Below are 15,556 nucleotides of genomic sequence, written 5' to 3' on the forward strand. Positions count from 1 at the left end.
GACAGAGAGACAGAGAGAGAGACAGAGAGAGAGAGAGAGAGAGAGAGAGAGAGAGAGAGATTGATTTTGTTTATCAGTTTGTTGAAGGATATTTGAGTTGTTTTATGTTTTGGATATTGACGAGCATTGTCATGTGCTTTTATTTTTCTTGGGTAAACACCTAGGAGTGAAATTTAAATAGATGTGTATGTAATTTTACAAGAAGCTGCCAACTAATTCCTTGAAGTGGTTGTTTGGATGTACAGACCCACAGAAATCGATGAGACCTCCAGGTTCTCTGTGTCATTGTCAACCTTGGATCTCGTTAGTCTTTTTTTATTTTGGCCATTCTGATTGATGTAAAATAATGTCTTGTCATATTAATGGCTGGTCTGATGAGTAGCCACTGGGTGCACTTTCACATTCTCTTTGGCCAGTCACATAACCTTCTCTTAGGAATGTCTGTTCAAGTCTGTCCACTTTAAATTCGGTTTGTTGTTGTTGTTGTTTGCTGTTTGGGGAATTCCTTTTATATTGTAGTTTTGAGTCCCTTGTTAGATACATGCTTTGCAAGTAACTCCCCTCACCCATCCCAGTCCATAAGTTGCCTATTCATTTTCTTTCCTTTCCTCCCTTCCCACCTCTCTCTCTCCCACCCCCCCCCCCTCTCTCTCTCTCTCTCTCTCTCTCTCTCTCTCTCTCTCTCTCTCTCTTCCTTCCTTCCTTTGTTTCTTTCTTCTGGGGATAGAACCCATGGGTGCTTTACCACTGAGTCACATCCCCAGCCCTTTTTATTTTTAAGGTTCTCATTAAGTTGTTGAGGTCTTAAAAAAATGCTGAGGCTGGTCTCAAAATTGCTATCCTCCTACCTCAGCCTCCTTAGTCTGGGGTTTTGGGCATGCATCACTCTGCATGGCTCCTATTTATTTTCTTATGTCTTTAATGAGGAGACATGTTTGATAAAGTTAAGCTTACTAATTCTTTATCTTATGATTAGTGCTTTTTGCATTCTAAGAAAGGTTGCAAATATATTCTTCTGTTTTCTTCTAGGAGTTTTATGATTCTAGTTTTTATGTTTACATCTATGAGAAATATTGTTTTCCATATATAAAGAGAGGCAAGAGTTGAGGTCTTTTTTTCTTTTATTTTTCCCTGTTCATAAGGATATCCAGTTGTTATAAAACCACTTTTTTATTAAATTGACTTGGTACCTTGCATCCTATTGTATTGACTGCATATTTGCAAGTTCTCTTCTGGAATATTTTCTTTTTTCCTATTTCATTTTACGGTTTGTCTACTCTTATCCCCAAACCGTGTTTTATTTATTTCCTTCAAGCTACATTTCCAGCCCCCTCTTATTGCTTTATAGTTCCAATGGTACTCTTGACATTAGTATTATTATTATTACTATTATTCTATATTATTACTATTATTCTATATTCTTGCCCATTTTTTTTCCACTAGGAGAAAACACTTTGAGGGCAGCCTATTATCTTCGTGTCTCTTGTTATAGGCATTTCAACAAATTTGAAAATTTGGCTATTTTGATATAGCCAAAGGACCTTTGATCAAAGTTAGAGAAAGTTTTAAAAAAATGAACAAGTTAACTCAGTCTGTGATTCAGGATAACCCCAAAGATTATTCTCTCGGTTTAATCCCTATTAACTTTGTTTTCTCCAAATCAGATCTTTCCAGTTAGAAGACTCTCAGAACTGTAGCAGAGATTTCGTGGAGATAAGGGAAGGAAATGCCACGGGTCACTTGGTGGGACGCTACTGCGGAAACTTCCTACCACTCAATTATTCGTCTGTTTTGGGGCATGTTCTGTGGATCCGATTTGTCTCGGATGGCTCAGGCAGTGGCTTGGGCTTCCAGGCCACGTTTGCTAAGAGTAAGTCGTTCTCCTTTAGTGATGCCTTGTAAAGTAGACATGAGAACAACATTTTCAGTAATGCATTTCAGTAAGCAAAAAGAATCCTTAACTCTAAACTCTTCTTCCATATTGTCTATGGAATTGCTTTATTATAAAGTGTACTAGAAGAACTAAACCACATATGAATGGTTTAATAAGAGCAAGAGAGAGCATTCTCAATAGTTCTAATCCCTTTTTAAGCTTCAGTTTCTATCTAATGTTAAACAAATTTTTATGAGACTGTTTTAAAGAGTCTTCCAGTATAGTTCAGTTTTCATGTATGGTTCTACCAAATATGTCTCATTCAATCCCATAAACTATGTGTTCTTCAAACTAAAGACAGTTAGTGTTACTTTGGTATGACTTAAGTGCTCAAATATTTTAACTACAGGGTATTCTTCCAATAGGAATAAGACATTAACTCGCTTTATTTTTTAACTAAAATTGTCATAATGAGCTATCATTTGTTCAGTTTCTCTTATAGAATTTAAAAATGAAAGCATTCCCTTCTTTTTTAAAACAAAGCAAAATAGGTAAAGCACCTTCCAGTGTCCCTGAGGGCTGGGAGCTTCTTTTCACGTGGGAAGTTGTCACCAATGGTCACACCAGGCAACCTTTCAAGGAGATGGAATTCCATTCACAAAATCACCCTTCTCCAAGGAATCAATAGATAGTCCAGAAACCAAAAGGGAAACTGTATTTCTTTCAGTGGTCAGAAAGGAAATCACAGTCAGTTGGAAATCTATCCTTTTCAACATCCCTTGTGTTTTGTTTTGTTTTTTTCATTTGACTCAAGAGCCATTCTAAGTAGGTCTGATTTACTACTCTGTTTTTCCCTCCTAGTATTTGGCAATGATAATATTGTGGGAACTCATGGGAAAATTGCCTCTCCCTTCTGGCCTGCAAATTATCCCCACAACTCCAACTACAAATGGATAGTAAATGTGAATGCGTCTCAAGTGGTCCAGGGCAGAATCTTGGAGATGGACATTGAAGCAACACAGAACTGCTATTATGACAAACTAAGGGTGAGTTGCTATATGCAATGTTTACAATTTTGATTGGTTACTATCAGTCTGTCCTAAATCGTGATTACTACCTCTATATTACCAGAACAAAGGCGACTCCAGTTTTATATTTACTATTTTCTATTCTGTAGCTAAAGATTTTTTTGTTCAGTATTATTGTCATTATCAGATTTTGTCTAAACATGCATGTGAGAAAAATTGATTTTTCTACCTCATATCCTATTATCTTGTTTGTTCTTATGTTGAAGTGTTGAAAATGTAAAGGATCGTGGATAAATAAATCAATCCCAAAATTGAGTGATAATTGCCATTCAGACATTGGCTACTGTAGCAATAATGGAAACACTGTCAAATCCCTGCACGTCAGGATCCCGCTTATTCATCTTGGATACTCTAAGCCTTGAGTAGGACCCTGTACCTGATAGGTGTTCAATATATAAGAAAATAATTAGTACCTAATTTTAATAAATGAGATTCAGGAGAGGATTTTATAATAACTTTTGCAGATAAAATTGTGTCCAATTATTTGGAAACCATCACAAAATGTGTCTCTAAATAAGATATTTTAATATTTTAAACCAAATGAAAGAGATTGAGTGCTTTGAACGTGCTGGACGCTGCAGAATGTGGTTCTTTCCTTGTCATTGATTCTTCTTTCTTTCTGTGGAGATATGACTCTGTAGGATGCTCACGCACTTTTCTCTCATTAAATCTTTCCTTTTTCTTCTTCCTTCCTAATTGCTCCCTTTGAGGCCCCAAAACACATGAAGTATGATTGTTGAGTAACTTTCCTAGTTTCTACTTTTCCACACACATTTTTACTGTAAATCACCTAATAAGCTATGGCCCACAGAGCATGTTTATTAATATAATTCTGCAACAAAGCTATAAATATTTTAAAACATCATCCTTAAACTATTGGTAATAATATTTACATTAATGGCATTTTCTGTTATAAACTGAAATAAAATGTTTATTATGTTTCCATTATAATAAAGTGGTAGAATAAAGTAGTAATACAGGCATCTTCTAAATTTTCTTTTTTATGGAGAAAAATACAGGGTAATTGTCTAATTACAATATCTATTATCTGTTGTTTTTTCTTACATGCAGATTTTTGATGGGTTGGATATTCATTCCATCCTAATTGGAACTTACTGTGGTACCCAGCCTGAAACGTTTAGCTCCAGTAGAAATTCTTTGACATTTCAGTTTTCTTCTGACTCTTCAGTCTCAGGGAAGGGGTTCCTCTTGGAGTGGTTTGCAGTAGATGTTCCCGCTGGACCTTTACCTACAATTGCTACAGGTCTGTTTGGTAATGAATGGCATTATTTTCAAGACTGATATGTATAGGCCAATATTTCAAAGGGTCCAACCACAAATCAGAAATGAATAAACACTGATGTCCTTCCTTTATGTGATCAGATGTCTTTTAAAATTCATAAATATTACATTTTATTAAAAAAAGTTTGCAGTTTCCTGAAAATGAATGTTTCTTGTCATGATTTTCATATAAATTAGGTGCTCACTACCCATGAAGATAAACTACTTATAGTTTCTAGAAACTATGTGAGAGTCCTCTGAAAATTTGATTCACAATACACACACACACAGGGTAGTTAAGGATCAACTAAACACTAACTTTTTTCCTCTAGATTTTATTTCATAAAAAACACATATTAGAAGTTTCATTAAAAAATAATAAAGCTTAAATTTTTGTATGTATTTAACATATTGAGCATTGTATCATCAGCAATTCTTACTCATGCAGTTTTGGCCAGTGAATTTAATTCGACAAATATTTATGGATGATTTATTATGTATACAGTGAGGTCACTAAGAAAAGAAACCAATATACAATCTCTACCTGGAGGGGCTTAAAAGTAATTGGGAAAAACAAAGTACTCTTGTGATAGTTAATCACAATTGGGTAATTAAATGCTTAGGGTAACAAAGCAAGTGGTTCAGTCAGCAAATAAGCAACCAGGGAAATAAGCTTGGCGTGGAGTAGATCATGTAATTGAAATTTAACATGTTGGAATCCCAGCTACTTGGGAGATTGAGGCAGGAAGATCTCAAGTTCAAGACCAGCCTAGGCTCTTAGCAAAACCCTGTTTCAAAGTAATATAAAAAGGGATGGGGATACATCTCAGTGATAAGGTGCTTTCCTACCATGCATGAGGACTTGGATTCTATCCCAGCACAGCAAATAAACAAACAAACAAAAAAAAAAAAAGTGAAGAAAATAAAATAAAAGTAAGTTCAAAAAAAAAAAATTCATCAAGTAGGAAGACATTATTTAGGAAATGCTCAGTCATGTTACAGAAACACATAATTCCAAACTCTTAGTAACTGTAAACAGCAAGGTTTCTTTCTTGTTCACTACACAAGTCCTTCATAGATCGACTAGGTGCCTGTTATCATCATTATTCCCTACCTCAGGCTGTTGGAGCTGCTGTCTGGGACATTGCCTGTGACGATGGCAGGAGACAAAGAGCCTGGAATGTCGCAGTCTGAAAGTGCTCAGTGAAAAAGTCACACATATCTTTTGCTCATAATTCTTTGGCTGAAACTGGTCAAATGTCTTCACCCAACCATAAGAGAATCAGGGAATGCAATTCCAACAAGTATTTGAAAGTTGGGAGAAATAGACTCTTTGGCAGACAACATTAATGACTCATGGTCTGTTGTCACAATTATCTTTCAAAATTCAAGATAAGGAATATTTCATAAGAAGGGAAAAATTTGAAGGCACCAGATAATATTCAGCATTTGGATTTTCCACTTCAAAATTACTCTTTGGAATAAAAACTTCTAGAACTTGTATAGTACTAGGATAGTAAGATTAGGACCCAGTCCTAGTGTACTTTGTATTTTCTTTCTGATAATCCTAGTAATAGTCAAACATATGGGATTAGAGTCATAAATTTCTGGAATGGCAAACTGTATACCTCTGGAAATCTATTTATCTATAAAAGTGATGAAAATGCTGGACAAAAATGGTCAAAATCAACTTTTTGAGTACTTTAGAAATTAACCAAAGCCTTACAACAGCTCCTCAAGGAGGTTTTATTCAAGAAAATAGCAGAATCTCAGTAAAAATGGTCATCTTTGTGGTATCTTAACTTTTCTAGTGTCATTTCTCCTCCTCTTCCTAACTTTGGAGGAGCCTTACAACAGTCTCACAACAACAGTAGCTGTGAAAACTTCAGCTTAGCAGCACAGGAAGAGAGCAGAGCAGATTTGGATCTCCAGAAAACAGACTATCTCCAAGGAATTTCCATTATCTGACCTGTCTAGAAGCTTCTTGGAAAATTGCCTTCTCACAAGATTGTCTTCATTTGACCTTCCTAATGAGCTCCCAGTATAAAGAACCCTACCCTTAGAGTACCTGCTAAAAACAATCATCAGCAGCAGCTGTTTAACATCACAACTATTTGAGGAAGTGATACCAGTTACAGCTAATAAGAAACTGACCAAAAGTGTTTTGAGCATGAAGGGGTGCTGTATTTTATCAAATGCTTTTTCTGCATCTATTGAAATAATCATGTGATTCTTGACTTTAAGTCTATTAATATGGTGAATTACGTTTATTGATTTCCTGATGTTGAACCAACCTTGCATCCCTGGGATGAAGCCCACTTGATCATGGTGCACTATCTTTTTAATATGTTTTTGTATGCGATTTGCTAAAATTTTGTTGAGAATTTTTGCGTCGATGTTCATTAAGGATATTGGTCTGAAATTTTCTTTCCTTGATGAGTCTCTGTCTGGTTTAGGTATCAGTGTGATATTGGCTTCATAGAATGAGTTTGGGAGGGTTCCCTCCTCTTCTATTTTATGGAATACTTTGAGAAGTATTGGAATGAGCTCTTCCTTAAAGGTTTTGTAGAACTCGGCTGAGAACCCATCTGGTCCCGGACTTTTCTTTGTTGGTAGGCTTTTGATGACTTCTTCTATTTCAGTACTTGAAATTGGTCTATTTAAATTGTTTATGTCCTCCTCATTCAGTTTAGGCAATTCATATGTCTCTAGAAACCTGTTGATGTCTTCCAAATTTTCTATTTTGTTGGAGTATAGATTTTCAAAATAGCTTCTAATTATGTTTTGTATTTCCATCCTGTCTGTTGTGATATTTCCTTGTTCATTCCGAATTTTAGTGATTTGGGTTTTCTCTCGTCTTCTCTTTGTTAGTGTGGCTAAAGGTTTATCAATTTTGTTTATTTTTTCGAAGAACCAACTATTTATTTTGTCAATTTTTTGTATTGTTTCTTTTGTTTCAATTTCATTGATTTCAGCTCTGAGTTTAACTATTTCCTGTCTTCTACAAAAAACATGAAAGGAAAAACTGAAGAATGAGATGTCCCTCAAAGGCTTTCAAAAGCTCTGACATATTTCTGGGAGTCTACAAGACCACAGGCATGTACATGCCTATTTATGTTCCCAAGAAAAGATCCGAGAAGATCCTAATTTCTCACCTCCATGTGATCTTCAGTCTTTGTGAATGTAGGAAGTAAAAGCTAAGGCAGAGTTGTAAACTGTCTACTGGAACCTTATTCCAGTGCACACATACAAAATTTCTTGGAAATAACTGGGAGACTTTTTGGTTCAAAGTGCTTAAATCTCTACCTAGTAATTCATCGACCAGTCATTTGAACAGAAACTCAGTGGCTATATACAACAATGAATACAAGTATTATAGAATTAGTGTAAATAATCATTAAACTAACATTAACAGCAAACCTTGGAAGGTATTGGTTTCCAAAGTTCCCAGTTTTAAAAATGTCCAATTTTCAACAACAAAAATGATGAGACATAAAGAAACTGGAATGTATAGCTCCCACAAAGGAAGAGAACAACCAAAAGAGACTATAATGGAGCAACCCAAGAGGTTGGCCTCAATTAACAAAGATTTAAAATTAGGTATCATGAATATATTTTAAAAAATAAAGGGAATGGTGTCTAAAGAATTAAAGGAAAGTAAGAGAATAATGTCTCACCAAATGGAGATTACCAAAAGTGATAGGAAAAACATTTTTTAGGGAATCAACTAGAATTTTTGGAGTTAAGAAGCATAACTGAAATGAAAATACATTGGAAAGGCTCAATACTGAATTTGAGCAAGCAAAAAAAAAATCCACAAACTTGGAGTTTATTGAAATTATATCCAAAGGAAAGGAAGAAAAGAAATAAAGAAAATTGTACAGAGCCTCAGATGCCATCAAGCATGACAACATATATATAATGAGAGTCCCAGAAGAGAAGAATAACATGAAAGAGAAACAAAGACTATTTGATGAGATAGTGTTTGAATGCATCTAAAATTTGATGGAAAATATTAATCTATGCATCCAAGAAGCCTAACAAACCTCACTCAAAAAGCTCTATGCCTAGACACAGCATAGCCAAACTATGAAAGCTGAATATAAGGATCTTATCTTGAAGATTCAAAGACTATAACTTGTCATGTAAAAAATGCTCAAGTCAGATTAACCAAATCCATGAAGGCCAGAAGACATATTCAAAGTGCTGAAATAAAAAGACTGTCAATCAAGAATTCTATATTCAGCAAATGTATCCTTAAGCACAAATCAAAACATTTCCAGTTAAATAAAAAAAGGGAATTCATTGTTAGCACTCCTGCCCATGAAGGAAAGCAAGGTCTTTAGGCTGAAATTAAAGGTTCTTGAAAATCTTCACAACCTACTAGACAGTAGGGTAAAGATAACTGTATAATTAAATATGAAAGACAATATAAGTGTATTTCTGTTTGTAACTCTTTTCTTCTACCGTCTGATTTTTAAAATAACCTCATAAAACAATAATAGTATTTCAAGATATAATTTGATGACAATGAATTTCATGAAGAATGAGAAGGGCAGGAATGGGAATACACAGGTTATAAACATCTATAATCTGAAAATCCGAAGTGATCTGAAGCCTTAAACTTTCTGAGCACCAACAGAGCACTTAGAAAGTTTAGATTTTGCAGCATTTCAAATTTTGTATTTTATTTTTCTTTTTCCTTTAGTACTGGGGTGCTTAACTGCTTGACTGCATAGCCACATCCCCAACCCTTTTCATTTTTCATTTTGAGACAGCACCTCACTCATTTGCTTAGGGCCTCACTAAATTACTGAGGCTGGCTTTGAGCTTGTGATCCTCCTGCCTCAGCCTCCCAAGCTGCTACGATTACAGGAATGTGCCACTGTGCCTGGTCTCAAATTTTGTATTTTCATATTAGGGATGCTTAGCTAGTAAAAGCTATGCAATTATTCCAAAATGCAAAAAACTTCAAAATCTGAAAGATTTCTCATCCCAAGAATTTTGGGTCTTCTCCACATACTTACTTATGCTTACCTAATAATCAACACTCAATAATAAAAGCTTTCTATGGCAAAATTATGGCAAGCAAGTATAACATGATGTAGTTTGATACGTAGAATGTAAAATATAAAATCATGGCCATCTGAATCAGTGAGTTTAGTAAAATATTTATTGATTTCTTTGAGAAACTTTTTCCAATTGATTTCAGTATAGAGCTATCAATTTAAAGTGGAAAAATGTTGGTGTCTTTCCCTATTTAGAGGTATTCAAAGGTATTGCTTTTTATTCTGCAGGTGCTTGTGGCGGGTTCCTGAGGACTGGAGATACACCGCTCTTTCTTTACTCCCCGGGATGGCCTAGAAGCTACAGTAATGGGGTGGACTGTACCTGGCTTATCCAGGCTCCTGATTCTACTGTGGAACTCAACATCCTCTACTTGGATGTTGAATCTCACCCAACATGTGGCTATGACAGCCTTGTGATAAGAGATGGTGAGAAAAATTAAAAGAAAAACGTTCCAAGTTATATTCAGTTCTCTTCATACTTGTTTACAGCCCTTCCCCATTTTGTGGCATTTCCTAGATATTATGATCAGTGAAGCCATCGAGTACTAGAATTGACCATAATTTCTGGAGAATGTAAGGAAAACATTAAATTGCATGGTACCAAATATCAGGAATAACACAATATTCCTAAGAGAAAGACAAATGCATTTGAGAAGCCTGAGTAGGAAATAATAGTATGATTTCCATGTTGTGCTACTTTCTTTAGACGCCTTGGGGATAAATATCAACATTCTATATCTATGATTTTAAAATCCAAGGGAAAAATATTTATAATTGTAATGTATTGATTTCTTGTTGTCTTCTGAATCTCTGGTAGAATAAATAGAATTAAAGGATAATAAATTTGCATATTTTCCTTTATATGCAGGTATTATTGTTATACAGTGACATTATTCATGAGGGATATAAACAATGCTGATAGGCAACATGCACAAAATTGTGCTTTATTATTTGCATGGACTGCAATGAAAGAAGACAATAGAAAGTTCATAATCTTCATATCAGTGCTTCTCAGTGTGGTCTTCAAATCAACACCTCCTGAAAACTAGTTAGAAAGGGAGATTCTCAGAAAAAAAAAAAAAAGTTATGTTTTCTTTTGACCCACAGTTTATTAATGTGTGGGGTCTTTTTACTTTAGACTGTCATCCCTAGTTCACATCCCCTTCACCCTAGTGAGAAAAATCAAATGGTGGAGATCCCCATCAGTAGAGGCTGGACACTAAGACTTAAACCAGTCATGTAAACATGAGATGATAAACTCCTCCCCTTTCCCCCAACTTTTTCTATCAATAATCAGCTAACAGCATATGGCTCTGAAAAAGTATTGTCTTTCCTGACATTAAGGAATTCCTATAGATATTAAAATTTAAATTTTTTGATGTAATAGGTGAATCTTTGCATACATATTCTGAGTGTTCAGCATCTGGTGGAAGCCTTTTAAAAATCTTCAGTAGGAAAGTCCACCAGTGAAGTAAATTATGGTTGTTCTTTGAAGATTAAATTCTAGTGGCTTTCTTTCTGTTCCATCAATAACTTCTCTTGGAAGTCCAGACTCTAGGATCTCTAGTGTTCTGAGAAAAATGTGTGAGCCGCCTTGGCTGTGTTGCAAAGGCTGGGAGATTCTTAAGACATCACCTTTTCATGCTATTGTTTCATTTCTTTCGTCACAGGAGACAATAACTTGGCTCAGCGGCTAGCAGTTGTCTGTGGCAGAGAGATCCCTGGGCCCATTCGGTCTACCGGAGAGTACATGTTCATCCGATTCACCTCTGACTTCAGTATCGCCGGGGCAGGCTTCAATGCCTCCTTTCACAAGAGTAATGTGTTCAAACATTTGTTTCCTTTCATCCCCTCTCATCTCCGTCTTCTCTTTCTCAAATACATTCTGCTCATTTTCCCATGCCAGCACACAAGTTATAGTCAGAGGGCACAGGTCTTTGCCACTTATGGATGCCCATCCATCTGTCAAGTACTGAGTCCTAATATGAAGCACTGAGACTAAGTTCTACAAAAGGGTCTCCTGCCTTCAGGTCTTTGACTGGGGCATCTTATCCCCAAAGGAGGTGTGTTCATGGTGGGCATAAGAGTGAGATCTTTACCAGCCTAGCTGAGGCCTGGAACTCAAAGACAACACATATCAATAACACATCAAAGGAGAAGTAGGTTAACGTTGTCTTCAATTCAAGAAATGACCGGTAAACATGATATAGAAAATATCTCCATAAATGCCTTGGTTGAAATCATCCATTTCAATGTTGGCAGGAAGTTTGTTGCTCTTGAAATTTAAGGATGAGGCGTCAGTGACAACATTGAAATCTCATAATAACTTCCTTCCTTCCTTCCTTCCTTCCTTCCTTCCTTCCTTCCTTCCTTCCTTCCTTCCTTCCTTCCTTCCTTCCTTCCTTCCTTCCTTCCTTCCTTCCTTCCTTCCTTCCTTCCTTCCTTCCTTCCTTCCTTCCTTCCTTTCTTCCTTCCTTTTTTCCTTTTGGTACTGGGGATTGAACCCAAGGGTGCTCAAACCCTGAGCCACATCCCCACTCCTTTTTAAAATTTTATTTTGAGACAGAGTCTTGCTGAGTTGCTTAGGGCCTTGCTAAGTTGCTGAGGCTGGCTTTGAATTTGCGATCCTCCTTCCTCAGCCTCCCAAGCTTCTGGGATTTCAGGCATGTGCATTGGCTCATAATAATTTTAAATCCAAGTTAGATTAAAGTTAAAGAAGCAGTCTACGGAATATTGACTCTAATGTGTGAAAAACATCATCTTAAAGCAGATTCTCAGTCTAATGTTAAAAATAAATCTACTATTTCCTTCATTATTGTATATAGCTTTTAAAAATCAGGGAAGCAGTCTGTATGATGGTTTAAAAGAGTAGACTTTGGACTTAGATGGATTAAAGATAAATTTTCACCTCTGTGTTTTAACTAGGTGCGTGAGCTTTCCTCACTTACTGATGAGCTGTGCAGTCCCTGATGAATGGCAAATTAATGCCTGCTTCAACCGCTTCTCACTCTTTCTCAAATGTATGTGTGTGACAACTCTCCTGTGTCTGTATGTATGTCATACATGATGACACACATTCTACCCATCACCATGCCCAGTGATTCTACCCTCATACTCCATCTAGATTCCAACTACTTGTGCTGGGGATATAGCTCAGTTGGTAGAGTGCTTGCCTCACTTGTACAAGCCCTGGGTTCAATACCTAGCACCTTCTACCATCCTTGTCCAGGCCTCTGTTTTCTCCTCCAACTGACAATCCCCTCATTAGATCTTGGGTTGGACTTTCTCTTGTCTGCACCCTTTTCAGTCTTAGTATTGCAGACAATGATCATTTTATAATTTAAACAAGATGGTTCTGTTCTAATGCACAAAGCTTTCAACATCTTCCTCTTCTTACTTGGAATAAGTCCTTTCTGCTTTCTGCATACCCTGGTCATGCTGTTCTTAGGCTCTCCCTCAGATTTCCCTGGTGGACTTCTTAACCTTTACACCATTCACTCTCTGCACAGGAACGTTCTTCTCCCACAAGGCCACCTAGCTCCATTCCTCCTTCCCTTAAAACCTCTGCTTAAATATTCCTCCAGGATATGACATCTAACTTCCCCAGATGAGAGAGTACCCTTCACCCTTCACCCCTCTTATTTTTCTTGAAAGACTCTCTTATATATTGTGCATTTGCTTGTTGCATGTTTCCTTCCTCTGTAAAGTAAGCTTAAGCTAGACATGATGGTACTCCAGGCAATTTGGGAGTAAGACTCCCAAATCATAAGCTGGAACACAGCTTGGAAAATTTAGGGAGGCTGTCTCAGAATAAAACTTTAAAAGGGCTGGGCATGTAGCTCAGTGGTAGAGTGATTGCCTAGCATGCATGAGGTTCGTTCTGGGTTTGGTCCACAGCAGTACAAAAATAAACAACAAAAATGAAGTAAGTTTTATGCAAGTATTAAGTCATTTGTTTTTTATGGCTTACCCTCACCTCAGCATCACACATCTCCACTACAACAGCAGCACAAAGTACTCATCGGTGTGTGCCCATTCTCATTCTGTCAGTCCTTCCCTCTACTTTGTTCCCCTTTAATTTCGAACTTCATTTCTATCCCCTGCCCTTTGAAACTACCAAGAAAAGCAGGAAAGCCTAAAAACGTGGTTGCAAAGTCCTTTTAATAACCCACCTTTCTTTCTTCTTGGAAAGGCTGTGGTGGATATTTGCATGCAGACAGAGGGATTATCACATCCCCCAAGTACCCAGAGAACTACACTCCCAACCTCAACTGCTCCTGGCACGTCTTGGTCCAGAGTGGCCTGACCATCGCTGTCCATTTCGAACAGCCCTTCCACATTCCAAATGGAGATTCTTCTTGCAGCCACGGGGACTACCTCCTGGTAGGTCTTGCTGGCTATCCCTTCTAATTACTGTCTCTGCAGACTTCATTTAGAACACAGGGTGATGATTTTTCTTTCTCAGGATACAAATCAATAGGACTTTTCCACTCTGTCTTTCCCAGTATATAGGAGTTATGCAATTTTAATGTCTTTTCAGCTAAGAAATGGACCCGATATCTATTCTCCACCTTTGGGTCCCCATGGAGGAAATGGTCGTTTCTGTGGCGGACGTCCTTCATCAACTCTGTTCACCTCAGATAATCAAATGTTTGTTCAGTTTATTTCTGACGGTAGTAATGGAGGGCAAGGATTTAAGATCAAGTATGAGGCAAAGAGTCTGGGTGAGTGTATCTACTGAGATTCTATTTTCACTTCTCCTGCAATTGCTTGACTTTCCTTGTTTAAATGGATTGGAGGAAAAGTCATGTACATTTTTCTTTTCTGAACAAAGAGTAAAGCCTTAATAAGAATAGCTACCCATTATCAAGCACTAACTATGTGCTCGACACTTTCAGTATCTCAACATGAATACTTTTTAAGGAAAATATCATTATGTTCATTTTTCCTGTAAGTAAAATAAAAAAGTTTGGACTTTAACTTTTTATAGTTAGTAACCAAAGTGACATTCTCTGTGTGTACAAAATGAACTGATCTTATTGATCCCTGGAATATCTTAGACCTTTCCATTATAAAATGTCCAGTTAAGCCTAGCTATAGAAACATTGAAAAGAATATAATTGCTTTGTTTAATAATTTATATGCTTCCTTTTGAAAGAACACTAATCCTAATTCTATTTTTACTCATTTAGTTATTCTATTTTATAGTAGCAGTCTTTAATCAACTTTAACTGCATTTAATTATAACTAATTCCATTGTAATAATTTGATTTTTGTGATATTTCCTGTTTAATAATGTTTATTTGAATAAATAAATAGGCATAGCTTTAAAAATGGAGATCAATAGCAATAATAAATCTTTGCCTGTTCCTCTGAAATTAAATAATATGGATTTTAGGATAATCTTGTGGTCTTAATCCCAGATTCTTTTAATACATCTCAAAATACATACTAATCTCAGTGAAACCATAATTGTGTGTTCTCCCAGATATGAGAAAAGCATCAGCCTAATTTCATGATAATTCTGATGCACTAAGGTTTACTTGACAACATTGCTTTTCTATTTCCTTGTGAGCTCACCATTCATGTAAGTAGGGTTGTGGCCATTACCTCCTCCCGATCTTTCTTCAAGCTTATGACTTCTCTTAATATTAAATTTAAAGAAAAATCTTCTTGTCTCAAAAACTTTAGTTGGACAGCCCCAAACAAAATGATCACTCTTGTTTCTTCCTCCTTACTAAGTCATCCAACCAGGAAGCTGCTTCTCCTGCCTACCTGGCTACTTTCCACCGCATATACTTTAATGCCACTCCCATTTCTTTAACGTACATTCCTGTGTGAATAATGTTTAACATCAGATTTGCCTAGTTTTATATCGTCTTTCCCTGGAGACATTTCTTCACTATGGTTGATTGGGATGTCTTTTATTCTCTCCTCATTAATTGTCCCTTTAATTAATTACTCAAACATTTATAAGGTGGTTCTTGCTGTGTAAGCTACCAAATTCTGTCAAGGAGTTCGGTGCAGTGGAGGAGACAGGCTAGCAAAGGCATAATTAGTGTACAGCTTGATACATGCTGGATGGAAGGTACATCAGGAGCCGTGGAAACACATAGAAGAAACAGCTAGTCTAGCTGATGGGATCAGAGAAGACTCCCAGAGGAGGTAGATGGATAGAGGGATCTGTCAACTAGTGAAGAAAGGATATAACAATGTATCACATCTCAGTGTTAAAAGATAAAGCA

General features: G+C 36.5%; 1 protein-coding gene across 1 annotated transcript in view; it reads left to right on the top strand.

Moving 5' to 3' along the window:
* Positions 1–15,556, top strand: part of CUBN (cubilin) — a 286,894-nt gene that overhangs the window by 172,826 nt on the left and 98,512 nt on the right. Inside the window, exons 37-43 of the mRNA XM_079108165.1 lie at positions 1,665–1,870; positions 2,735–2,919; positions 4,033–4,225; positions 9,540–9,737; positions 10,982–11,128; positions 13,504–13,694; positions 13,852–14,035. Of these exons, the coding sequence (XP_078964291.1) occupies positions 1,665–1,870; positions 2,735–2,919; positions 4,033–4,225; positions 9,540–9,737; positions 10,982–11,128; positions 13,504–13,694; positions 13,852–14,035 (1,304 nt within the window). The remainder of the gene's footprint in view (positions 1–1,664; positions 1,871–2,734; positions 2,920–4,032; positions 4,226–9,539; positions 9,738–10,981; positions 11,129–13,503; positions 13,695–13,851; positions 14,036–15,556) is intronic.

The sequence above is a fragment of the Sciurus vulgaris genome (assembly GCF_902686455.1).
Source record: "Sciurus vulgaris genome assembly, chromosome: 12".
In the NCBI taxonomy this organism is placed as follows: domain Eukaryota; kingdom Metazoa; phylum Chordata; class Mammalia; order Rodentia; family Sciuridae; genus Sciurus; species Sciurus vulgaris.